Source organism: Emys orbicularis, chromosome 2 (assembly GCF_028017835.1).
Source record: "Emys orbicularis isolate rEmyOrb1 chromosome 2, rEmyOrb1.hap1, whole genome shotgun sequence".
Lineage (NCBI taxonomy): Eukaryota > Metazoa > Chordata > Testudines > Emydidae > Emys > Emys orbicularis.
The window spans coordinates 57301447-57329353 of NC_088684.1; the positions used below are offsets into that span (position 1 = coordinate 57301447).

Here is a 27907-nt window from a genome sequence, read left to right on the forward strand (position 1 = left end):
AATGGAAACCTGCAACACTTACTCCCTGAGTTCTAAATAAATTTCATAATGGAAAATTTTTAAAACTTAGTTTTTGTTGGTTTGTGACTGCTTATCTTTAAGCAGATTTTTATATGAGGAATCACATGTTCACATTTATGCTGTGAATAAATTGTAAAATTTATAAAATTGATATTTGGGTTACAGATGGGCAAACCAGTGTGGATAAAATAACCCACCCAAAACCTTTCAACAAAATCATTTTATAGACTTTAGGATGTTCAGAACTTTCCTCTCCCGTGTCTAAGTGCTGCTTGTTATAACAGAAGCAGCCAACTACTGCTAAACCTTGTAACATTTCTAATTTATCTGGAAGTGGAAAGTATTGAGAAAATTTAAGAGCCTATTCTTAAATTCAGCTCACTTTTTCCCCCCATATACTAACAAGAATCTAGACTGCTAGGTGCCAAAATGAACTTTTTAAGGTATGCTCATCTCTAACTTTGCCATAGTTGAAAGCGTATGATAAATATTTACCCAAGTCTAGTCATCAGCTAGATATAGCTGGGGACTAAATCTTCTTTGGTTGTGTATATTTCCAGTTTGATTGTAGGACACATTAGAATTCTGTGTAAGTTACGATGGAATAATTTGTCTGTTCACAGTTGATCATCTTCCACATACAATGGCCTGCCACAAAAGGAGCTTTGCACTTGAACCATCAGAATTCCATTCATCCGGCTGAAATATATATATATTAAAAAAAAAAAAAAAAAAATTAAATCTCCAGGTTCAAGGGACACATGCCACAAGGTTTAACTAGGCCACCATTTTGAGCTGCATGAATGTTTATGCAAATATAGCATATTTCAAAGTTCAAAGTGTTTTTTATTGCCAAATGGTCTCGGAATATGTGAAATATGAGCACTTCAGTTTTTCAGCTGGTGTTTGTATAGTACACCTCTTCTTACCTGGTCAATGGGTACTGCCTGCTCTTTTTCTTCATTGTTTGTTTGTAATATCCATTAAGCTTGGGAAAAAATGGTTTCCTTCCCAGCACCTGAATAGATCTTCTGCTTACATGGTAAATGTTCTCCACACCTTTCATCTAATGAAACAGAGGCAAACTTGCTTCTCATTTTCACTTTTATGTCCCAACATAAGGATTTTGTGTTTTTGTGTATCTGGTGTCAACAGCTCTTAGAACAGTTCAACTGCTACTGCAGAGTCAGCAAAAGCACAATGTCCTTGTATGGGTCCTACAAAAATAGTGGTTTCTTCTAGTCGGAGGGTAGTGGGAGGGTGTAATTTAATCTTGACAATTAAATGGGAGAAATATGCTAATAATTTTTTATCTTAAGGTGAATCAGGTTTGGGTTTAAATTACTTGACTATGTTCTTTTAAGACAGAAGGACCAAAGCTTTGCAGTTAGCAAACAGTAAAATGTCATTTAGTTGGTTTTTTTTCCCCCAGGGAAAAAGTAGTTCAGCTTTGAAGAATGCTTTTGTGACAAACAACATATCAACTCTGTTAGAATTGGATTTATTTTTAAAAGCAGCTTACATGGTGGCAATGTTATAAGAAAATAGTAATGGTGTGAACTCGATATGTTGCACATGGTTTAAAGGTATACATCCAAGAAGATTAAATAGTAGTAGCTTTTCTGACAACTCTTGAGAGAAGCTTGTGTGAGTAACCTAACTAGAACAGCCACAAGGAAAATACAATACAAAGGTTACTTTTTATCTAATCAATAAACGCCTTTTAAACCATACTAATTTAACCAGTCTAATTGTGTGCCATGAACCTAAAGTTTTTGAGACCGTCGCATCCAGAAATGTAAATTGGGAAGTTTGACACAGTTGCATTAGTTCAACATCATATTATGTTTTTGGTAATTACACTAAATGATAGTGTTTACCAAGTTGAAATGAACTATTTGGATATCCTGTTAAGTAACTAATAAAAACCAGAATTAAGCATCTACAGTTTCATATTGGCTCCAAAAATCAATTCCCAGAATAGTATTGAATTAGAATAACTACTTCTGTAGTGAGATTTTGATTTATTTGCCAGTTAGGCACTAATTTACCAGTTGGGCCTTTTCCTTCTCCACTAGAAATATCACCAACTTCTCATATTTATTTAACAGTTGAACACTGTAATTATCTTCTCTTGAAAATCACCATGATGTGTAACCATAGGTAATATGTAACTCTAATCTTAGTTTGCCATAAACTCTTCTGTCACTCTAACCAAATGTTAAGACATGAGTGAATTCTTTAGCTTAAAAACTCATTAAGTTCACTATCTCTTGTCTGAGCTCTGAAAAGCTCTGTTTGGTGTGATATCACAAAACATGTTTTATCTGAAAAATGCCTAAGATCTATCTGCTTTTAGCATGCATGCTTTCTTTCAGCTATCTTCTCAATGCATGTAAACACTATTTCCGTAGAAGCAGTGTTTTGCTGAACTAACAGATTTTCCAGTCCATTGCACTCCATTATTTGCGTCAGAATTATTTCTGGAGAGCTATGTGAAACTTGTAGATTACAGGTGAATATCTCACTAACATCTAAGTCACTTTCAAGTTTTTCATAATCTAAGTAAGTACCCTCTGAAGTATTTAATTTAGCATAAAATTATGATTTAGGTAAAAACGTATGTGTCTAAAAGTTACTTATCAAGTGAAGCTGGTGTGTAGATAAGATGCACTGTAGATCTGAAGATTCTCAATAGATGTAGAAACCTCAGTTCACAGCAGTATTATTACTGTAGTCATGTTCTAGTATTTCTGTGATCCTTCCTAAGGAAATCAACAGAAAGTTAGCAAGATGTTTATCTGTGATCAATCTTAGCTCTTACTAGTAATTCAGCAGCAGACTATGGCCTAGTCTGTAGTAGAAAAATTGCATCAGTTTAACTAGAGCTATTTTAAATAGATGAAGCTAAACTGGTTCTGGCCCCTAATGTACATGCACTTACACCAGTTTAACCTTTGCTTAAATCAGTTTAGATTAATTAACCTAACCTGATTTAAGCAAAGGTTAAATTGGTGTAAGTACATGTACATTAAGTGTTTGCACCAGTTGAATTAAAAAATAGAAATTTCAAACGTGCAGCTCTTCTACTATAAAAAAAATGTTTTGTCTTGTTTCTTGTCCAGATGATGGTTTGGCTTGTGAGAAGCTATTTGTTGAAAGCATCGGGATTGATTTATTCATGTGGGCTATCTGACTGCTTCACTTTTTGAAAAGCTGATGTGTTTAATCCAGAACCCAAATCTTACTTCATATAAATTGGAGTCCATTTAAAATACTAGTTTGCTATATGCATTTCCTTTTCATAGTCAATGAGAGACGAAGGCATCTGTTTTCTGGTTTCATATTTGTAACTGTACATTTATTGTGAGATTGCTCTCAAAACCTAAACTCCATTTATCTCTACATTCAAATGTCATGGGGCATCCTGCTTCTGCTTTTGGAATTTCAGCATTTTATGCTGCCAATAAACACTTGCTCAGAACATCCCTTTCTAGGGTCTCTTGTTTTGCCATACGCTGTTCTGTTGTCTCTGCCAATATTTAATTGGGATACTTCTGTTTAGGGTGGTGTAACCTTGTTGGCTAATACTGCACAATTCTGTGTTCCTTCTGATAATATGTAGCATCTCCTCTTTGCAAAGTTCTTTTTGATCTTTTCTGGTATTTATGTGAGGTCTCTACCATCTTTTGAAGTTTCATAAACTTTTAGTCCATTATACTGCTGTATAATGAACGTGTCATCTTTTCTCCTTCAGTCTTACCTTAATTATGTACTAGCTTTATAAGCTGTTTTTATATATCTTTAATCTCTCTGTTTCTCATTTTCTATAAGTTACAAGGTTGGAATCACTCACAATTAAGCAGTTAGCAAGCCATTTAAATACATTTTGGATTTATGTTGAAGGCTTTTAGTTCATAAACTTTCTAAATAAAAGTAAAAAATGTATGTAAGTATTGGCTGTACTTTCTATAGAGCATCGTAAAGCTATTTATTAACAATGAGTAACTTCTGAGCCCTTGCGTTCAACGTATGCCATAATTAACATAGTTGACTATGCTGGTTCTGAAAAAGGTTTTCTTCAACTGACTGTCAAATATGAAAACTGATTTTGGAAGAACTACATACACTACAGAATTGCTTTTTAAACATAGTGATCTGTTCCCCCTCCTCCTCCCTCCCCTCCCCCCATAAGTCACTAGGGAGAAGATTTTCAAAGGCAAAAAGGAGATAGGTACCCAACTCACATTCATTTTCAGTGGGATGTATCCATCATAGAAGTGTAGGACTGGAAGGGACATCTGTCATCTAGTCTAGTCCCCTGCACTCAAGGCAGGACTAAGTAATAACTAGACTGTCCCTAGCAGGTGTTTGTCTAACCTGTTCTTAAAAATCTCCAATGATGGAGATTTCACAACCTCCCTAGGCAATTTGTTCGAGTGCTTAACTACCCTGACAGGAAGCTTTTCCTAATGTCCAGCCTAAACCTCCCTGTGGCAGGGTGCTGCAGAGGAATCCCTAATCAGCTCCTGATACTCCAGCCCCAATCAGGGGAAAGGGGTTGGGGCTGAGCAACCAGCTAGGACTGGCCTGGAAACTGGCCACATCTGCCAGCCTCCTTAACAAAGGCTAAAAGCTTGGGAGGGAGTGAGTCCAAGGGGGGTGGAGACCAGGAAGGGGGAGTAGGCTCAGAAGGAGCCAGGCACGCCTGCTACCCTGTTGCCATTGAGGCCTGTGCTAGGCCAAACCTGTAAATAAGCTGTAAATAGTTGGAGCTTGGTGGTGGGGACCGGACACGGAAATAAAGAGCACGGGTGTTGCACCAGCTTGGAATGGTCCTGACTCACTGGGGAGCGGGGCCAGGAGGCTGAACCCAGCGGGGTGCAGTGAGCACCCCGTTACACTCCCTTGCAGCAATTTAAGACTGTTGCTTCTTGTCCTATCCTCAGACGTTAGAGAACAATTTTTTCTCCCTCCTCCTTGTAACAAACTTTTATGTACTTGTCCCCGCTCAGTCTTCTCCAGGCTGAACAAACCCAATTTTTTCAAACTTTCCTCATAGGTCATGTTTTTTAGATCTTGAATCATTTTGTTGCTCTCCTCTGGACTTTCACCAATTTGTCCATATATTTCCTGAAATGTGGCGCCCAAAATGGGACACAGTACTCTATTAAGACCTTATCATTGTGGTGTAGCGTGGAAGAATTACTTCTTCTCATGTCTTGCTTACAACGCTCCTACTCATACACCCCAGTATTTGCTTTTTTTGCAACAGCATTACACTGTTGACTCATATTTAGTTTTCTCTCCACTATAACCCCCAGATTCCTTTCCACAGTACTCCTTCCTGGGCAGTTCTTTCCCATTTTGTATGCATGCAATTGATTGTTCCTTCCCAAATGGAGTACTTTGGATTTGTCCTTATTCAATTTCATCCTGTTTACTTCAGCCTATTTCTCCAGTTTATCCAGATCATTTTGAATTTTAATCCTATCCTCTAAAGCACTAGCCACCCTGCCCAGCTCGGTATCCTCCACAAACTTTATAAGTGGTCTCTATGCCATTATTTATATCTTTTATGAAGATATTGAACAGAACGGGACCCAGGACCACTCCCTACAGGACCCCATTTGATATGCCCTTCCAGCTTGACTGGGAATGGTTTTCCAACCATTTATGCACCCACCTTATAGTAGCTCTATCTAGGCTGTATTTCCCTAGTTTGTTTATGAGATGGTCATGTAAGACAGTATCAAAAGCCTTACTAAAATCAAGATATGCCACCCCCCCCCAACCACAAAGCTGCTTACCCTGTCAAAGAAAACAATTAGGTTGGTTTGACGTGATTTGTTCTTATCACCTTATCTTCTAGTTGTTTGCAAATTGATTGCTTAATTATTTGCTCCATTATTTTTCTGGGTACTGAAGTTAAGCTGACTGGTCTATAATTGCCTGGGTTATCCTTATTCCCCTTTTTATATATTGGCACTTTAGTTGTCCTCTTCCAGTCCTATGGAATCTCTCCCATCTTCCATGAGTTTTCGAAGATAATTGCTAATGTCTTATCTCCTCACATCCCAGAATACTGAAGGAGATGACTATTTCATTTATTCCATCATTCACTAACTAGCTATGGTATCACTGCGCTACAGCCAAAATGCTTCTGAAATAAATGTAGTCAAACTTTACTAATTTTGGGTCACTGAGAACGAAAATGATGCTTAAACTTGTTGATTGGCTCTAGTTTTCAAGATATGCTATTGGGTCAGTATATACGACCCTTGACTTGGGAATGGCGGAGGATAAGTGAGTTATAAAGGGAAGGGATCTCAATTTAAACCAGAAATGACTAAAATACATCTTTGACTGGATCTATGAATAAATCTATGACTGGGTTTGGACAGTACTTGCTTTTTAGGCAAAACAATGAATGATGCAATCTGAAGCTGGTATTGCGTCATACATGATATGAATTGCATCATGTTATTCCTAGAAGTCATGGATGATGCAATCATAACGAAGCTTACATCACTCTGCTGAACAAATTGCCCTATATCCGCTCTAGAAACCATACAGTGTCGTGTTCTCTTATTTGTCGGTGTTTGATTTTGCAAAGGGACACATTTCTGTTTAGCCAAAGTGAGCAGAGATGCCTCATACTTGTGTGAACAGTGCAACTAACTTCTGCTATGTTTGTGGTGAAGTGACTTTTGCATCACAAAAGTGCAGTATAAGCACTATGGTTAAGAAAGCCTATCACCTTTCTTTTGGCTGAAAAATTGGAGATCAGGACAAGAGGTGGGCCCCACACATATGCTGCAACACTTGTGCAACAAATCTTCGCCAGTGGTTGAACAGGAAAAGGAAATCTATGTCTTTTGCAGTGCCAATGATTTGGAGAGAGCCAACAGATCATACCAGCAATTGTTACTTCTGCATGGTGCCTCCAGTTGGGAAAGGTGTGTCAAAGAAGAAAAAAGTGGACTGTGCATTATCCAAACATTCCATCAGCTATACACCCAGTACCCCACGGAGAAGGACTGCCGGTTCCTGATGCACCAGAATCATTCTCACTTGAGTCAGACGAGGAAGAGGAAGAGGATGAAACTTCTGGTCCTGAACCATCAATGTCACAGGACCCATCTTTTCTCCCATCCTCCTTCTCTGAACCACACCTCATAACACAAGGTGAACTGAATGACCTTGTCAGGGATTTAGAACTACCCAAGAGTAAGGCAGAGCTGTTGGCTCCAGACTACAGCAGTGGAATCTCCTGGCAGGTGATGTTAGGGTTTCCATGTTCCGTGACCGTCAAAAGGATCTTGTCCCATTCTTCTTCATGGAAGGTGATCTTGTAGCCTGCAACAACATCGATGGTGTGATGGCAGCCCTCAACATCGTTCACGATCCAGATGAGTGGAGACTGTTCATTGATTCATCGAAGACGAGTCTTAAAGCTGTTTTACTGCATAATGGCAATGTTTTGCCATCAATTCCAGTTGGTCATGCAGTCCATATGAAGGAAACCCATGACAACATGAAACAACTTTTGAGGTGCATAAACTATGACCAACATCAGTGGCAGCTTTGTGGCGATTTGAAGGTTGTTGCTCTCTTGCTTGGTCTGCAGACTGGATACACAAAGTACTGCTGTTTTCTCTGCGAATGGGATAGTCGTGCAAGAGATTCCCACTACATCAAGAAAGATTGGCCACTCCGACAGTCATTGGAGCCTGGGAGCAGGGCCAGCTCCAGGCACCAGCCCACCAAGCTTGTGCTTGGGGCGGCACCTGGAGGGGGACGGCGCGGCGCTCCGGCCGGCGGGGAGAGCGGGGCCACGGCCGGGCTCGCCGCCCTCCCCCCGGCGCTCTGGCCGCCCTCCCCCCCGGCGCCCTCCCCCTGGCGGCCGGGGGGAGAGTGGCGAGCCCCAGCCAGGGCTCGCCGCCCTCTCGCCGCCCTCTCGCCACCCTGCCCCCTGCGCTCTGGCCGCCGGGGGGAGAGCGGAGCCCCGGCCGGGGCTCGCCGCCCTGCCCCCGGCGCTCTGGCCGCCGGGGGGAGAGCGGAGCCCCGGCCGGGGCTCGCCGCCCTGCCCCCTGCGCTCTGGCCGCCGGGGGGAGAGGGGAGCCCCGGCCGGGGCTCGCCGCCCTCCTCCCAGGGCTCCGGCCGCCTTCCCCCCGCGGGGGGGGGGGGGCAGCCAGAGGCTTTTTTGCCTGGGGCGGCAAAAAAGCCAGAGCCGGCCCTGCCTGGGAGGAAAAGTGTTCAGCATCCACCACTTGTTGAATCAAGGAAGATTTTGTTACTACCCTTACACATCAAGCTGGGTCTGATGAAGAACTTTGTCAAGGCCATTGACAAAACACAAGCAGCTTTCAAGTACCTCTGTGGAAAATTTCCAAGGTTAAGTGAAGCTAAGATAAAGGAAGGTGTCTTTGTTGGTCCTCAGATTCATGAACTTCTTCGAGATGATGCATTTGACCATGCACTGCGTGGCAAGGAAAAGACGGCATGGAAAGCCTTCCAGTTAGTGGCAATAAATTTTCTCAGAAACAACAAGGCAGACAACTACAGGTTGTTGGTGGAAAACCTCCTCAAGGCATACAAAAACCTTGGTTGCAACATGTCACTAAAGATAAATTTTTTGCACTCTCATCTAGATTTTTTTCCACCGAACTGCGGAGCAGTGAGCGACGAGCACGGCGAGCGATTTCACCAGGACATTGCAACAATGGAGAAACGCTATCAGGGCAAATGGAGCCCATCAATGCTTGCAGACTATTGCTGGACAGTGACAAGAGATGCTCCATTTAATGAATACAAGAGACAAGCCAAGAAGCGCCGAGTAGACACTGAATAGGACTAAACTATGTACATAATAGTTTTTTGCCTTTTGTTTCATAATCAATTTTATTTATATAACCCTTTTGCTGATTTTTAAAGTGTTACATAAACAGGACAGGTGAAATATTATCATGTAAAGCAACCATAAACACATGAAAAGACCTAGGTTTACAATTTATGATTAAAACTCTATCTACACAATATACATAGACATAAAATGTAAAAACTTAAATATCTTAGACACAGTAGCCAATCAGTTGTTTTAATTGTCATATTTGAATTCAGCACATCAAAATACATAATAAATAGCACATTTTATCTCTGAAGCAGACGACTTCTCAAAAATTGTAGACCAGTGTATTTATATAGCTCCTAAAATATCTGAGCTTCTCACAATCCTTAATTGCATTTATCCTTACAACACCCCTGTGAGGTAAGGAAGTACTATTATCCTAGCTGCCTAATTCCGTTCTCTTTTAAAATCCCAGCCTAGAAGCATGGCATAAATTGCACAAGGGATTACCTACCTATCTTTGTAAAGCTTGAGGTTACAGTAACACTAGGTCAATGATTTCAACAGGCAGTAAAACTATATGCCTTTTAAAGACACACTAGCCACAGCATAAACTCAGGAGTATTTTTTACTTCTAGCTGTCTTTCATTTCTCATGTATTTTCATTTTATTTTTCTTTCCTGTTTTTCTGGTTTGATTCCACTTCTCTTCCTATTTTGCTGGAGAGATGCAGGTACGGTGGGTGGTTTTATGTAGGTGAAGTCAGTTCCTGAGAAATTCCTAATGCATTGCACAGGTCAATATCCTCCTTTAAATTACCAAACTGGTCAAATGGGAAACAAACAATTCCTTTGTGAAGTATGCAGTCCTCCTCATTTGTGAGATGTGGCCTCCTGGCACTGCAGATTATGGTTGCTAGGCCACTGGACTAACAAAGGGAGATTAATGTGACTGTACAAGTAACTTCTGTGGGATAAGTAGATAAGAGGTGAAGGTGGAGGAGGCAGGACAAAAGAAAACAAGGTGCAACATGACCGGAGTGGCAGAATTTGCAAGGAATCGCAGTAAGATGCAGTTTAGTATCTGAAATATTCAAGACACTAGTAATACTTAAGTAAAAGGTTAATTTTATAACTCTCTTGCAAAAACTTTATAGATGATAATGGGGGATGGAAAGTGGTGGAATAAAACTGGTCTGGACCCAAACCAACAACGGTGCTTGTGATTCTGTGCATTTCCTCTCAAATTCTAATATAAATACTTTTAATATTCACTAAAATCAGAAATTAATGCTCAGTAAACTTGTTTTATATTTTATTTTTAATCTTTATTTACTGCTTATTCACATCAAAACAAACAATATGCTCATCATGAGAGAAAATAACCATGTTAAATAATGGAAAAAATTGTATACAAATAGCCATTTGAATTCAAAAGCAAATTTTGATTTGACTATATTTGTAACCAGGGGTAGGCAACCTATGGCACGCGTGCCGAAGGCGGCATGTGATTTTCAGTGGCACTCACACTGGTCGGGGGGGGGGGGGAGGGGGCGGCTCTGCATTTTAATTCAATTTTAAATGAAGCTTCTTAAACATTTTAAAAACCTTATTTACTTTACATACAACAATAGTTTAGTTATATATTATAGACCAGGGGTCGGCAACCTTTCAGAAGTGGTGTGCCAGTAATACATTTTAACGTTTTTAGAAGGCCTCTTTCTATAAGTCTATAATATATAAGTAACCAACACAGTACATGAAATTCATTCTACCTGTACAAAATTTGGAGTTGGATTCTAAGAGTGTGATTGTGCACCATTGAAGTCCGTGGCAAAACTGTTAACTTTGCTGGTGCAGTGTCAGACCTTAGAGGCCCAATACTGAAGCTTTATATAGGTAGAATGAATTTCATCCATTGTGTTGGTTATTTTCAGCAGCCACTTAGACCCCCCACCTTCCTATAATGGCTGGTCTTCAAGCTGCCCTTCTGCACTATTTACACAGAGTACTAGCATCACTATACAAGCATAAATGAAGATCCACTGTCCCTCCCTTGCCCTACTCCCTGGTGTGATCTTCTGCAGGGCTGGTGTGAAGTCTCTTCTCATGGCATGCAGCCAGCCCTCCTTCCCTTGCACAATCCATAAGTAGGGCCTTGTGCCAGTCCTCAGCACTGGGGTGAAATGCAAACTGAGAATTTGTGCAACTGTTTGTGAATCATATTCCAAAAGAGAATTTTTCACTGTCTAAATTAGTGAATACTTTAGAACAAAGAGTTCCATGACCTGTTCATGAACAAATTGAGAAAACTGGAATTATTTGCTGAATAAACTATTCATTGTGTTATATTTACTCAGTTCTATTGTGACCAGCAGAGAGTTCTTTCCAATGTGTTCTACTGTTTGTTTTACTGTTGTGCCTTAGGCCTTAATCTGAGAGTTGGGCCCCATTGTGTTAGGCACTTTAAAAACCTTTCTTTAAAAGACACTATCCTGAAAATGTTTGCAATCTAGGTTACAATATCACACACAGATGAAACAAATTGGCGGATGGGAAGTAGAGGATACAGCCACAGTAAAACATATGTGTAACACTCAAATTGCCCATATTCCAATAGAATCCAATAAAAAAAGGTGCTAAAGCTTTCTTCACATAAAAACTAGAGGATTATCCAGTGCCACTGCTGAAAACGAGGAGGCCAAATTTGCATAAATAATACCTTTGGTAGCCATAATGCAGCTGATCCTGCTCCTGCTGAAGTCAGTGGAAGCTTTGCCATTGACTTCAGCAGGCCCAGAATCAGATTAATAGTTTCCTAAACAAGATAAATAATGATCCTTTTAGGCCTTATCTTACACACAAAGGGCCAAATTGTACCTTTTGCTTACTTTTGATATCGATGGGGTTGTGTAGGAGTGAGGACAGAATTGGGTTAGCAATGGATATTGCATGAGTATATCTTAGTAAATAACACAATAAAACAGTTTTGGGTTGGATTAAAAACCTTCATAAGTGTAACTAAATACAGGAGAGATTTTTCATAAATTCAGGGGCATGTCAGGGCTGTGTATTTTTGCAGCTGAGCACCTGTAGTGGCAAAAGACACGAAAGAGAAATTAGTCATTTTTTATTAGTATTTATAACAACTAACTCAAAGTCCTATCAAGCTGGCCTTAATATGTACTATATATAGTAGAACATACAAAATAAAATCTAGTTTGCACTGTATGGTGTGTGCTGGAAGCCACACACACACACACACATCTTTCAACCTTGACCTGGGTTTTCTGGAACAGGATTAAGAAATTCATTACAATGGTTTCAAATCAGTTTTATTCCACTACATGCGTCTGACGAAGTGGGTATTCACCCACGAAAGCTTATGCTCCAATATATCTGTTAGTCTTAAAGGTGCCACAGGACTCTCTGTTGCTTTTTATTCCACTGTAATTATGCCCCTGTTGACTAATCAATATGCGTGTTTACAGCTGAACACATGCCCACTGTCTAAACTTGATATGCTTGCTATGTGTATAACATATGGCATTAAAAACGTATTTTAGGGTAAACGTTTTGGTTCATGTAAAACAACACGACTTAGTAAAACTAACTATGGTGTTCCATTTAATATTTTAACTGTGTCAAAAGGGCAGTAGCAAAGTTAACCCTACATCAATCCCACCTCGAGTTGTTTACGCCCACTAACTTCACTGTGACCAAGATTTCACTTGGAAATGTGATCCTGTCATTTATTTTAGCATGAAAATGCTTCTAGATTGCATCTTAAAGCCTGTTTCTCAGTCTTTTGGCAGGCTACTGGCTCCTTCCCCTTCTAGAATTTACATGTGCTGATCAGGCATTGGCATACCTTTGCTTTCAAAACATAAATGCTTTCAGTGAAGAGAAGAGAGTCCCAACAGCTATTAGGTGACTGACTGCTATGTTCTTTTTTTGTTGCAAAATCCTCTTTTGAAATTAAATAATCTGTAGATGTATATACCAAATGTTTTCAGTGAATGCTACCCTTTCGCGATATATCAAAAATCTGTCCTCTTCATCAACCCATTAAACTTCAGCCTTCCCCATTCTCACATCTTTCTTCTCCTCCCTACAGCTGTGGAGATGATATTTTATAGTGTCCACAGATGGGTTAAGTGGGAAAACACACAGAAGACGGCTTTCTACCCCCAAAAAGTTTACAATCCAAATGCTGGACTTGACATTAATCTAACATACAGCAGAAAGGTGAAAGAGGATACAGGTTATAGATATAAGTAGGTATTCTTTTTCGGTAGATACATCAAATATTCAAGTGGGAACACTTCATTTTGTTTTGGTGGTGCAGAAATGAGCCTTTTTTTTTTTTTTTTAACCATTCCCACTTTCTCAAACTTCAGTCACACACTTTTTGCAGGGTTGGACTGTGCATTTCTCTCTTTTCTGCACAATCAATTTTTTAGCTTTCGCTATCAGAGTTCCATGTTATGTTTTGCATGGAGGTGTGGGGAGAACCCAACTGAAATAATTTGTGGAGAAAAAGAAAGACAGGTTATAGAGTTTTACAAATCTCTCTTCTCTACACACAGAGTGTACTCAATCATGTTCATTTGTATTTCACTATATCCTACTTTCATATACTTTATTTGTGTGTTAGAAAGGGTTTATGACCTTTGTGTTATTCCAATCCAATAAAAACATCTAAAACTGCCCACTTCCCCACCAAACAAACCTTTAAAACTTTCTGAAATCCAATGCTTTCTAATATGGAAGACAATTCATTCCTACTTTGATAATAAGAACAGCCTTACTAGTCCATCTAGCACACGCCCAGTATCCTGTCTCTGCCAGTAGCCAGATGCTTCAGAGGGAATGAACAGAGCAGGCAATTATTGAGTGATCCGTCCTGTCAGCCAGTCCCATCTTCTGGCATTTGGAAGTTTAGGAACACCCAGAGCAAGGGGTTGTATTCCTGACCATCGTGGCAAATAGCCATTGATGGACCTATTCTCCATGAACTTATCTAATTATTTTTTGAACCCAGGTATACCTTTGTCCTTCACAACATCCCATAGCAACAAGTTCCACAGGTTGACTATGCATTGTGTGAAGTACTTCCTTATGTTTGTTTTAAACCTGCTGCTTATTAATTTCATTGGGTGACTCCTAGTTCTTGTGTTAGGTGAAGGGGTAAGTAACACTTCCCTATTCACTTTCCCCATATCTTCATGATTTTATAGACCTCAATCATATCCCCATCTTAGTTGTCTCTCTTAAGATGAACAGCCCCAATCTTTTTAATCTCTCCTTGTATGGAAGCTATTCCATGCCCCTAATTATTCTCATTGCCCTTCTCTGTACTTTTCCAAATTCTAATATATCTTTTTTGAGAGGGGGCGACCAGAACTACACGCCATATTCCAGGTACTGCCCAGTCACCCAGTTTAGTGGGATCCCTTTGTAAGTCCTTGCAGTCAGCTTTGGACTCAACTATCTTGAGTGATTTATTAAGATGGCAACTTCTGGTAATAGGACCAGTTCCAACCACTGAATGGACAATCCAACACACCACAGGTGTTTTTTTAAAAATAAAATACTTGCACAATTAAAAGGGGGGTGTTTGTACATGTAAAAGATTTATGTTTAAAGTGCACCACTCAAAAAATGTCTGGCCATATGTACTCAAAATCTTTGAAAGCATCTACATGATCCGCAATACATAGGACAAAAGGAACCCAGGACTTAGTGGTCTACAGACCACTAGATGATGACACAGCAGATTTTCTAGAGTAGCTAATGGGATGAGCTGCCCAGCATCATACTAGAAACTTTCCAGGTTATTTGTTTGTGGTGACGCAAGCCTCTGGAAATCATGGGATCTCATGGGTGATCTGCCAGCCACATTCATGCACTCACCCAGACACATACTACACCTGACCTGCAGCCTGGGAGGGGACACTAGGGGAATAACTAGTATTAGAGGCAGGACGGTAACCCTATCTATTATGAAGGTTGCCCCACACGTCACTCTTTTTCAGTTGCATATAACTTTACCAAAATGTAACCCTTTGGGCTGAAGTTTTCCAGCCAACTGTTTCCCCTCCACCTGAAGCCTTCTGAAATATTTCAGCTATTTCTGAGAACATGAAAGAAAAATACATTGTTCTACCATTTTAAACAAAAATGCAGATGCCCTGTTCTTTGAGAAGCTGTAGCACCCCTGTGCTTTGGAGCCGGGGGATGAATATTTAGTGGGGACATGACCTTCATCTCAGGGTTGTGATGTGTGCTGCATCCAGGAAAATCTACCCACCTTTAGCAGAGTTATAATTTAATTATTTAAAACATCACAATTTGCACATGCTCAGTAGAGACCAGCTAGAGTTTTAGAGAAATGGACAATGACTAAATGCTCTTGTGACCTCGTTGCAGCTTTCCCTGCAGTCAGCTGAGGCGGGAGTGTGTGTGTATCCAATGCCAACCCTCCAGGATTGTCCTGGAGTCTCCAGGAATTAAAGATTAATCTTTAATTCAAGATTACATCATGTGAAAAAACCTCCAGGAACACGTCCAACCAAAATTGGCAACCCTAAATCCTGCTCAACCCCCCGCATGGAGCAGCCGTTGGGGCGAACAGAACTGGAGAGCGGTGGCGAGCTCCTGCTTCCCAGAGGCCCCGCATCCAGGCGGGCCCAGGGTCTCTCCTGCTGCCGAGCACCCCGCCCAGGCGCTGCGGGGAGGCTCCCCCAGAGGCGCAGCGCCCAACGCCCCATCACCCGCCCGCCCCTTCCCCGGCTCGGGCGCGCTACTGCTCCGCTGGCTCCAGTCCAGCGGCCGAGCGCTTCCCAGACGGTGCCGGTGGGCACGGGGTGGCCCAGGCCCTGCGCCGCGCACAGGCCGCCTCGGCACAATTCCTAGTTCCGCCCCGTCCGCACCCGTCGCCTCGCTGTGATGTGATACCCTGTCGGGGCGTGGCCGGTACCTACCGCAGCCCCGGCCTCTGGCCGCTTGGCGCATGCGTCCTCCTGCTTTCGGCTTGTGGCCCCACGTGACCTGGCGGGAGGGGGGCGGGACGCCGCTGCGTCTCTCTCTTCGGGTCCCCGCCGGCGGCGCAGAGGGGAGGGGGCGGATCCATCATGGCGTCCATGCAGGTGAGGAGCTTGCGGCGGAGCCGGGGAGGAGGGTCGCCGGGCGGGACGCTGGAGTGGGGAGAGCGGCGTTTCCGGGTGACCGGAGCAGCCCCTGGCGGGAGGGGAAGTTCGAGGCAGCTGGGCGGGGGAAGCTGAGGGAGGGGCGGCGGTTGGTGGGGAGGCTCTGGGGTGTCCGTGGATACGGTGGGGGAAGCTTCCCAGGAAGGGGGGTATGGGAAGGTCTCTCTCTCCGGGGCATGGGGGGCATTATAACCCTCTTCCCCCCCCCCTACACACACAGTGTGTGAGGGATGTGGCAGACACCCCGCCCGCGGGGGAGTGTGTGTGTTGGGGGGGGGCGGGTTCTCGTAGAGAGACACCCCCCTCCATAGTCTGTGAGGAAGAGGTATGGTGGAGAAGACCTCCAGCTCCCCCGGGGAGTGTGTGAAGATGGGGAAGAGATTCTCTCCCCTTCCCCCCCCCCCTTGAGTGTGTAAGGAATGGAGGATGTGATAGAGACAACCCCCTTCCTGTCCACTGGGTGCATGTAAGGATCATACGGGGTACTGCAGAGAGACTTCCAAAGTCTTCCTAAGGGAGTTTATGAAGAGGGGAGAGGGCATGGCAGCCCGAGGTTGGGGTGGGTCTCACGAAAAGACAGCCTTGACACCAGGAGTCGGTGGCGGGTGAGGAGGGGAGTCTTCCCAATTAGAGGGAACAGCAGGCTGCCTGCTTGGGCTGGGCTGCAGTGGGTATAATATGAAACGTCCTGCTGCTGTGACAGGTTTCTACCAGAATTTTTTTTCTGTCTACCTTTTGTGGAGAAGTATTTAGATGGTGGCAGTAGAAACAGCTGTGGAGGTTTAGATTACTTTCTCTGGGCAACAAACTAAATTTGAAGGCAGAAGTGTCGACATTTACAGTGTCAGGACAGGGTTATGAAATGTTCTGAGAAGCGAGACAAGTGATAATTCAGTTCCATGACGGTTCATGTTTATCTCACTCATAAAAAAGTGGTGCCTTTTTTCTTAACAAATTTTCACATCCCCTTTATCTCTAAAAAATTAATACTACTTTTGCCTTTTCTCTTTCCTTTCTGGAGCAGTGTCCTCTGCCCAATTTCTTATCTTTTCCCCTTTGTTTTTCACTCTTACCTTCTGAGCCAGTGGACTTCAAAGTGAAACAAACTAATTCAGTGTCCAAAAAAAAACAGTTACCAGGAGTTAAGATTGCTTGGTGGTATGTCAAACTCAGACATCTGAAAACCAGGAAATGCAGTTAGGGCTGCCCATGCAACCTGGCACCCTCCTCACTATTGTACCTGGGCCTCACCACTGCAAGCAGGGAATGCCTCTCTCTGAAAACTGCGCTCCCTGGTGTACAAACATTTCTATTTCTGTTACTCCTTCCCCTCTTATAACCCGACTCATCCAGTGCCTGGAGCAAAGTACAACTGTGTTACAATGGAATAGCATTAGGGTACTTTGGTGGAGTTGGCAGGGTGTTGAGCCCCCTACTCTTTTGATGCCCCTGCCATAACCCCTTTCCTCTCACTGCAGCCCCAAACTCTTCTCTCCCTATTCCTTCACTCTTTTGCCCCCTTCCTTCCCAAAAGCATTCATGTCTAATATTTTTCTCCCAAATACTTTGATTACATTCATCCCCCTCCCCAAATTGCTACAATTTGAGAGTTATAGATGGTAATCTCTTAGCCACATAGCCCCAAAGTCCTTTTATCTTAGAGTGGGGCTTGTGATTAATTTATCCTTAATTATGTTAATTGAAGGGTGAGCTCCCAGCAGTCAAGAGGGCTGTGATTCAACCAGTCATGTGTATCGTTCAATTTAACAGTACAAGGCACTAGAAGGAAACAGGTTTTTTGTTTGTTTTGTTTTTTGGGGTGGTGGTGGTGCGGGGGAGCTGCCACTTGGGAACCCCTTAGTCAGATTACTCCAAGTTTGGATCATTAATGTTACCCTGCACTATAAGACGCACCAAATTTCAAGGCATTCTCATTAACCATTTGGAATGTAGAGTACAGTACTTACAAGAATTAGAATTTTACGGCATATAAAATGGCAGGAGTAGAAATCCTCTAGCTGTTTTTCTGTATTGGTGCATGCACAGTGTAAAACTAGACACTTTCTTAACTACTGTTCTCAAATTGGGTTCCCCCCAAAATTTAGTGAGTTCCATGCACTACCTTGTGTAAAATTTGACAGGTTGAGACCATATTGACCCATAGCTCAGTAATAGTTTGATCTCCAGTGCTGGGCAAAAAAATAACAACCCAGAAACTTTTTCTAAAATAGCTATTTTGGGGGGGACTGATATCTCTGGAACTCCTGGATCAAATGACTCCAAATTTGGGTCACTAACCCTTCACCCTCCAGAGAGACACAAAATTTCAAAAGTTCCAACTAAGCATGTTGTTTTTAGAGGACCTAGAAACATTGACTTTTAAACAGATGTCATAAGATAACCTTAACTATAGTGGTGCTTCTATACTACTGCTCAGACAGCCCATAGAGAAGATGTACCAACTGGAACAAAACACACACGGCTGTGCTGATACCCAGCTTCGGGGTTTATGACGAGGAGTAATATGAGCAGCTGGTGTATTGTTAACTGTATTTGTGTTACGTTGCATATGAAAATGATCAAGGAGGGCACAACCCGCTACAAAACAGCCACTAATTATAACCTATAAGTAATGTAGTAACACACACACACCTGCCAGTGTACTAGACAACCCGGGTCCACTATAATGGGAAGTCTGGAACACTAATTGAAATAGGTGTGGTATGTCCGTGCAAGAGAAGGTGCAGGGCACAGTACTACACAAGGGGCAGTAGGACAATTGGAGCAACGACGCATTCCACCTTGATGCCTGGCCCTGTCAAAAAGTGTGTTGCCATATGTCCTATGCTTTTCCAGGGATACCTGGGCAGGAGGATCCCAAAAGAAAAAAAAAAAGGGGGTGGAGTGTTAGGATATAGATATTCACACCTGTCTGCAAAGGCCTATACTTTAAGAATTTAGGTGTATTCTTATCACTGAGCTAGTTATATAGGTACAAAACAAGAATCAAAATCAGTCTGCCTGTTTATAGGCCTTCTCTCACTATAATAGTCTAAGGCCTTGTTCTTAGGCTAAGGCCTTTGGCTAAGCAGAAGAGGCAGCCATAAGCTGGGAAGCATATGGTCACATCCTTACATTCCAAACTAGTCACATTGAAATAAGGTGCTATTGGGCTGTTAGGAATACAATCCTGTCCTGATAATGCCTATCACCACCAGATAAAGATGGTTAAAGAAAACTTAGTTTGATAGCATCCTGTCTGGCAAGAACTCACTTATCAATAGTTGGGGTGTAAAATCCTCATTTCTTTGTTGTTCTATCACTGTAGGCTCCATTTTCCTATTGTTTGTCTGTATAATCTGTGTCTGGTTCTGTGATTTTTTTCTGTCTGCTGTATAATTAATTTTGTTGAGTTTAAACCAATTAAGGTGGTGGGATATAATTGGTTAAATCATGTTAACAATATGTTAGGATTGGTTAGTTAAATTTCAGTAAAATAATTGGTTAAGGTATAGCTAAGCAGAACTCAAGTTTTACTATATAGTCTGCAGTCAATCAGAAAGTAAGGGGGGAATGGGAACAGGGGCACAGGCCAGGCTCTGTGGCATCAGAGCTGGGAAGGGGGACACTGAGGAAGGAAATTGGAATCATTGCTTGCTGGAAGTTCACTCCAATACACATTGAATTGTTTGCACCTTAGGACTTTGGGTATTGTTGCTCTCTGTTCAAGCGAGAAGGACCAGGGAAGTGAGAGGGTGAAGGAATAAGCTCTCTAACAATATGAATAAGTGCAAAAATAATAATTATAATAGACTAGGAAATTCTGTGAGTGAAATGTATTAGACTCTGGAATGGTCTCCCAAGAAAGTAATGGAAGTCCAGCTTTATGAGTAATTTAAAACAAGACTGAATAAAGCACGTGAAAACATACAGTACCAGACAATCCCGATTTAGCAGGAGGATGGGCTAATAGATCTTTTGTCTCCATTTTCTGTAAGAATCTGTATGCCAGATTATTTTTGCAGTTTGGTCTTTATTTAACATTCAGAATTCTTTATGCAGCTTAGTTTTGACTAATTATAAATTATGTCCCCAAAAGTTTCTATGGGGAAAAAAAAAACCTTCTGTAGATATGTATAAAAACTATGTGGAAGAGACTGTTGTGAAGCTGTAAGGAGATACAACCTGGGCTGTTCCTGTGTTTGCCACTAGTCTGTGTTGTGAAATAAGCTGTACAAGAGCACACCTGTTTTTCAGTTTGCCTATCTGTAAAAGGAAGATGACTGCCACCTTTGTAAAGCACTTTGAGATCCACAGATGCAAAGTGCTGTCTAGTATTAATAATAATGTTTTAGCTAGTGTCTGTTTCTTGGAAAATATGGCAGTGGGAAAGTCTAATTTAGTGCTTGTTTTTACATTATAGATGTTAATCTCGAGTGTATCTGTTAAACTCACTGATAGTGTCTAAGGGACCCCTTATTTCCCTAGGCCTTTTGATCAGGGAGCTAGTGAAGCATTGTTTTTGTTTCCATCTTACTAATTATGTAGCCTTTTAAAACATATTTTTATAGCACATTTTTGTAACATTTTCTTGAAGTTGAGAGATTCTGTTCAGTTATTTAATGAGAAATCTGTAAAATGGAAGAGAAGCTTTTGATTTAGAGTGAATGTTAAACAATTAAGAATAGTGGAGATCTTTAAACTGGCTACAATACTTTGTGTTTTGTTGATATCTGTTTAACTTTAATGACTAATATATTGGCTAGAGGAATCTTTGTTAAAGATTGAACAACCCAGTTACTCCAATTAAAGTGTGAAAGCTGACAATATAGATTTTGAGGCCCTCAATACCTGCAGCAAACAAGGGAAGATCAGAATTGTTATTCCTCATTCCTTCTGAGGTACAAAACGAACAGGAGAAAAACCTTTAAACAAAACCAGAAATCCTCCCACAAACCTTTCAGGTCACTTTAATGATGAAGATGCTCTAGCAAGTTTTTAAAAAAAAAAACCTTTTTAGGTCATCTTTAAAACTAGACTGGAACAAGTATGTGAAAATAGGTTATGTGACATTTTCGATCTCCAGTGTCTGGTTCTAAAAATCACAGTAAGTATTAAATCTAGTTCTCGCTGCAATAGGTTGTCCACTATTTTTATTTGGGAGCTGATTATCAGGGGACTTGTTTAAATTTTAAAACAACTCTGATCCACAAACTTATTGAGGTTTTATTTGGTTATAGTAATATCTTGATGTAGTTGCTGTTGTACATAATATAACAATGTAATAGACATTCCTTATTCATAGAAATGATCCTACATTTCATTATACTACATCAGTGGTCCCCAAACTTTGGGCATGCTCTCCTAGAGGGGTGTGGAAGAACAGTTGAGGGGGCGTGCGGCAGGGCCCAGGTCAGCCCCCCATGGGGCCCTGGGGAGGAAGTGCCACCCAGCTCCACTCTGCCCCCAGCCCAGCTCTGACCCCCAGCCACAGCTCTACTCCGCCCCGTTTGAAATTATTTGAATATGAAGTTATTTGAAAGTTATGAATGTCTTAAAGCAAGTGGATAGTGTGGATTTGCTTATGAAGTCTCAACTATATTGGCTACTGTTGCTGCTTCCACTATTTACAGAGGTTAAACTCATGAGTAAGAACATAAGAATGCCCATACTGGGTCAGAACAATGGTTCATCTAGCCCAATAGCCTGCCTTCTGAGTGTGGCTGGTGCCAGATGCTCGAGGGAGTAAATAGAGCAGGGAAATTTATCAAATGATACATCACCTATTGTCCAGGCCCAGCTTCTAGCAGTCAGAGATTTAGGGACACCCATAATATGGGGTTGGGTCACTGACCATCTTTGCTAATAGCCATTGATGGACCTATCTTCCATTAACTTATCTAATTTTTTTTTTTAACCCAGTTATACTTCTGGCCTTACAATGTCCCCTGACAATGAGTTTCACAGGTTGATTGTGTGTTGTGGGAAGAAGTACTTCCTTTTGTTTGTTTTAAACCTGCTGCCTATTAATTTCATTTGGTGACCTCTAGTTCTTGTATTATGAGACGGAGTAAATAACACTTTCTTATTCATGATTTTTTTAGACTTCTGACACACCATTCATGATTTTTTTAAGACTTCACACACACACACACACACACACACACACACACACACACACACCCCCACCCACCCACCCACCCCTACCTCTCTCTCTCTCTCTCTCTTTTCTTAGATGAACAGTACTAGCGTTTTTTGATCCTATAGAGGCTGTTCCATACCCCTAATAATTTTTCTTGCCCTCCTTTTTCCTATTCTAATGTGCCCAGAACTGCACTCAGTATTCAAGGTGTGGGCATACTATGGATTTATATTATGATATTTTCTGTCTTATTATCTATCCTTTTCCTGATGGTTCCTAACATTCTGTTTGCTTTTTGGACTGCTGCTGCTTATTGAGCAGATGTTGACATCTTCCTCATGTAAGAGGCAGATGTAAATAATGTAAAAATTCACCTAAATTTATTAACTATAATATAGTTTTGTCTTGAGGATTTGGTGATGCATACAAACCATGCACACTTTATAAAATCCCTGGATAAAATTGGTGGTAGCTTTTCCCTTGTTTAAAGACTTGTAACTCACAGTCCTTATGCACTGACATTTTTAGCATTAATACTTGAAAATGTAATTTCTTCTAAATTTTAGCAAAATGCCTAAAACTTCATTGCACAAACAAAATCACATAGCATTACATTAAAAGATTTGAAATATAGATGTATTTTTACATTGGCTCATGTGTGAGGCAGTTTTCAAGGCAAAAATAAAATCCTGATTATACAAATACCATACTGAAGGCCTACAGTCCAATCAGTCAAGCGCCGTGTGTCGTGAATTACGTTAGCTCTGTATTTGCTGAGATTTGATATCTACATATACAAATGACCTGTACCTAACTCATGAAAGTGTATTAATCACATGAAAAGAACAAAGGCTAGTATGGTATTAAAGCATATACCTCAGACTTGGTTCCATATATACCTCTGTGCACACAGTTAAAATGTCTTCTCAGAATTCAAGTTTGTGTGAAAAGAGATGATAAAGGGAAACTGGGATTATGGCAGTGGTATAATCAGTGGATCAGTGCAGTGACTGTTCCAAATTTAAGATGTCCACAGCCGATGTTTATAAATTTAGAAAAAGGTTTTGATCTCATTATAGCAAATCTTACAATATATTGGAATGATACTTAAATCCAATTTAACTATTTTTTGTTTGGTCAGGGAAAGATTTAGTGTCAGATCTTTTCTCAGTAGAACTGCTAGATTATTCCTTGATAATCCTTCAATTTCATTGGCATAATCTTTGCATCATTTTTATTTCGTGATTTGGAAATACATTTTTGATACAAATATCAAAACTAAAATGACTACTTTTGGAAAGGAAATCATCTTAAAATATAGCTCATTAAATTTTTACAGCTTGATAATAATTTTATTTTAGTGTTAATACCAATAAAACTCCACCAAAACAAAAACAAGAGGCTAGGTTTTTATAGAATGTACACCAAAAATTTCAACTTTCTATGGTGTTGAAAATTGTGGAGGGGGATAGTGGACCCCAGATACATTCTGTGTGCATTGGAAGCTCATTCTTGGATTTTGGAGCTTCATATGGGGCCTGTTTTCAAAATATTTTAAAGAAAACCTTTTTAAATATAAGTTCCTAAAAAAGAAATACAGATCTTCACAGCCAGTCCCAAGGTACAGTTAACTACAAAAAAACCCCTATCATAACTTAATATGATAAACATTTATTTAATGTTTCCTTCAGAGAGACTATTGAAGACACTGAAAATCAGGAAATGCCCTACTTCTCCCCTTCCCTTAATCTGAGACTGCTAGTAATACAGTGTTTCGGTGTACACCAACAGAAGTTAACACGTTTTTTGGTTCTGCGGTCTACTTGGGAACTGTTAGTTTCTAATGCAATAAGATTGAGTGATGCAAGTTCCCTATTAAAACAGCTATGAGTGGGAAGTTAAAATGCCTTTTCCTGTTTATCCATATGATGGTTATAATCTAAAACTGCCTAACTTCTGATTTACTAATCTTTTAGACGTATGCAAATTTAATAATCATATGAACTAATCAAATTTGATTGTCTCTAGCATCCAAACGTGCAATAGTTAAGAACATAAGAACAGCCATACTGGGTCAGACCAAAGGTCCATCTAGCCCAGTATCCTGTCTTCCGACAATGGCCAATGCCAGGTGCTTCAGAGGGAATGAACAGAACAGGTAATCATCAAGTAATCTATCCCCTATCGCCCATTCCCAGCTTCTGGCAAACAGAGGCTAGGGACACCATTCCTGCCCATCCTGGCTAATAGCCATTGGTGGACCTACCCTCCATGAACTTTAGTTCTTTTTTTTAACCCTGTTATACTGTTGGCCTTCACAACATCCTTTGACAAAGAGTTCCACCGGTTGACTGTATGTTGAATGAAGAAATACTTCCTTTTGTTTGTTTTAAACCTGCTGCCTATTAATTTCATTTGGTGACCCCTAGTTCTTGTATTATGAGAAGGAGTAAATACCACTTCCTTATTTACTTTCACTACACCAGTCCTGGTTTTATAGACCTCTATCATATCCCCCTTAGTCGTCTCATTTCCAAGCTGAAAAGTCCCAGTCTTATTAATCTCTCCTGATGTGGAAGCTGTTCCATACCCCTAATCATTTTTGTTGTTCTTTTCTGTACCTTTTCTAATCTGAGAGAACTTTTTTGAGATGGGGCGACCACATCTGCACGCAGTATACAAGATGTGGGCATACCATGGATTTATATAGAGACAATATGGTTACCTGCTTAGGACTTGATTCTGCCTTCATTGTGCACCTCAAAGATCTCTTGAAATCAGTGACAGGTTAGGGTGTGCAAGAAATGCAGGCTCAGATGCCTGATGTGTGCAGGTTCTTAATTTTCCTTTCTTTGAGATTGACATTTATGCACATTTATGGTTTTCTAACGCTTTCCATTATAAGCATGAGTTCAGTTGCTTGTAACTTTACTAAACTTGAACCATTGTGGCTGAAATTTTCCATGCTTGTTTTCTGCTTAAGGCTGAATATTTTTCGGTTTTAGGAAGAATGATTCAGCCTTTTTGGAGAATGATATGAGGGGAAAAATAGGCAGTTTTACCAGATAAGGGGGAAAAAATAATCCAGCTGCTACTTTGAAGAGTTCTAGCAGCAGGTTTGGAGGAAGAACTCAAAATTTGGAAGTGGGATAGTCCTGCAATTGGAAGGTTCCATTTCTAAATCCCATCCAGTTTCGGTTATAATCACTGCAAATTAAGTTGTTATTTTTATGTGCTCAGTAGGGCTCCTTGCAGCTAAAATCTGTGAGAATGCTCTTGGACCCCGTGCAGAGCCATCAGGAGTTTTCTAGTCTCAGCACTTCCACTGACTTCCTGTTAATTCTGTGCATTTCCCAGCCTTTATTGTTTGAGAGAGGCCGTATGCCCTTGGCAGGTAAGGAACGGATCATTTCCCCTCTTTATAGGCAGGGTAACTGAGAGATAGCTCTACCAGAAATGACTTGTGTTAGGAATAGAACCCAGACCTCTAATATGGAAGATCCATGTCTCATCTGCTTAGCCACACTCACTTTTGGAACAAATGTGTCAGATCAGTGTGCTTAGGTATGCTCTCTTTAACCATTAAATCACACTTCCATCCAGAGCGAGAAATAGAATCCAACAATCCTGATTCCCAACATTCCTTCGCTAGTGCTTATACAATTATTTTCTGACCACAAACTGTATGCTGTCTTTTCTAGTGTCTGGTTCTCATGGAGGATAATGGCAATCTACTTCTGCTACAGCCTTCTCCTTTAGCTGAAGTGTAATGGTATATGCTGTGAATCTAAAGGTCCTGACTTCCAATCCTCTTGGTTGCCCCTGTGGTGGTTCATATGGTTCTTTATGATGGAATTTCTGTTTTTTCAGTTTGCTTTTCAGAAATATGTAGGAAACGACATACAAAAAAAACCCCCTACATTAAAAGAATGTTAAGGTTGCAAAGTTTACTCTCAGTTAAGGAAATGGCAGAATTAAGGTTGCCTGTATAACCTTAATGCTGCCCTGTTGTGCATTAAAATAGTCTTCAATTACATGGTGCCATGTTATTTATTCTACAGACCCTTGCCTCATTAAGTACCACAGGATGGACAGTGAATGAGATAGAGTTGCAAGAAGAGAAAACACAAAAGAATGTTCTTTAATGGAATGGGACATCATGCGGGAGGTCAGACTAGATGACCACAATGGTCCCTTCTGACCTTAAAGTCTATGAGTCTCTGAGTCTCTGAGAGCTGTGTTCCATTTCTAGCTCTGGCACAGACTTCCTACATGATGTGGCCAAGTCAATCATAACATATTTGCAGAAGCAGACTGAATTGAGATTGCACAGGCAGCCTTAATTTTGGCACTTAACTTTTGAGTGCTTAACTTTACAACCATAATATATATTTATATGTAATATATAATCTAAAAAATTAGACTACATCTGGTGTTTCAGAATTGCACATATAAAATATGCATATGTTTACATATTGAATGAGTGCATTCAGTCACTGTATTTGCAAATATCTTGAAGAAAAAATGTGTCAAATGACCAGTTGTAACTGCACCTATAATTTTGTGCATGCATTTCCAAGAGTGTGGGATATGCTGTTTTTTAGATTTAGAATTGGTTTAAGACAACCAACGCTTTGGTTGTCAACTGCTATGTTCAGCTGTTATGAATGGTGATGCCTGGTAAACAGGTATGAATTTTAAGCTGTCTCACTTAAAAATAATATTGCATAATAAATCTTTGACATTTGTTGCATGATTACAGTAGCTAGAAACTGCATATCCTAAGTAGTCTGTAGAAATCTTGTCTTGAAGTAGTTCATTTGACCTACTTACCTAACCCCAATATTTTACTGTGCTAAATAAAAACTGCTGAAAATTCAATATATTATCATGGAAAGAAATAAACATTCCTGGTTGTTTCAACTTGGGGGAGCAGGGAAAGAACAGTCTGAAAAATACTAGTTCTTCTAAATGTTTTCAGAAAGAAAATATAAATGGCTATATTGGTGGGCAAATTAAAAGTAAAATAACTTTGTTTCTGTTCAATTTATATGTAAAAAGAAACTTAAATGGGTTTCTGATTCTACAGTCAGGTCTTTAATATTAGCGGGTCTCTTTGGGGGTGGAAGCATCTGTCCACATGCGTCTGATTGCAAGCTCTAGTCTAGCTAGAGAAGTTTGTCATGTTGTGTTTTATATTTTCAACTTACTCATTTACGTCTGTGTACTGATCTTTCAGAACTAAATGCTGCTGTATGTTTCATAAGTGAGGCAGCATGTTGCTGTAGTGGCAGTATTCATTATTTTTGCCATTAGAATATAACTGATTATTTTAACCTTTGCGGTTTCCTTTTCCCTCTACATGTGGTTTTAGATATAATGAAATGCTTCTGTGATAGTGTGTGTTTATTACAAACTGAAACGTCAGTATTGTTGGGAGTTTAGTGCCGCATCAGGTCCTTGAGACTTGATCAAAGAACATGTAAATGAAATAGAATTGTTCATGGGTGTTGTAATACGTGGTCCTGTCTATCCATAAGAATGCGCAACATATCCATGCTAGTGTAGACTTGTTTAGTAAAAGATATATGAAGTAGTAGTTTTAAAAGTTAAATAAATTGTATTAAGCACGTCACTCTAAAAATCCGTATTTCACATTGGTTTTGACCTTTTTTTGTCCCAC

At 40.5% G+C, this 27907-nt stretch overlaps 1 protein-coding gene across 4 annotated transcripts in view; it reads left to right on the top strand.

The window, feature by feature from the left end:
• Window positions 1-15957: 15957 nt before the first annotated feature.
• UBE2W (ubiquitin conjugating enzyme E2 W) overlaps window positions 15958-27907 on the top strand; it is a 38090-nt gene continuing 26140 nt past the window's right edge. For 2 of the 4 annotated variants that reach the window (XM_065397802.1, XM_065397803.1), the window contains exon 1: window positions 15958-16022. In XM_065397802.1, the coding sequence (XP_065253874.1) occupies window positions 16008-16022 (15 nt within the window). In that variant the 5' untranslated portion in view covers window positions 15958-16007. Of the gene's footprint in view, window positions 16023-24295; window positions 24383-25549; window positions 25619-27907 lie in introns of those variants that run through there. The other 2 variants (XM_065397804.1, XM_065397805.1) reach the window with 2 other exon arrangements.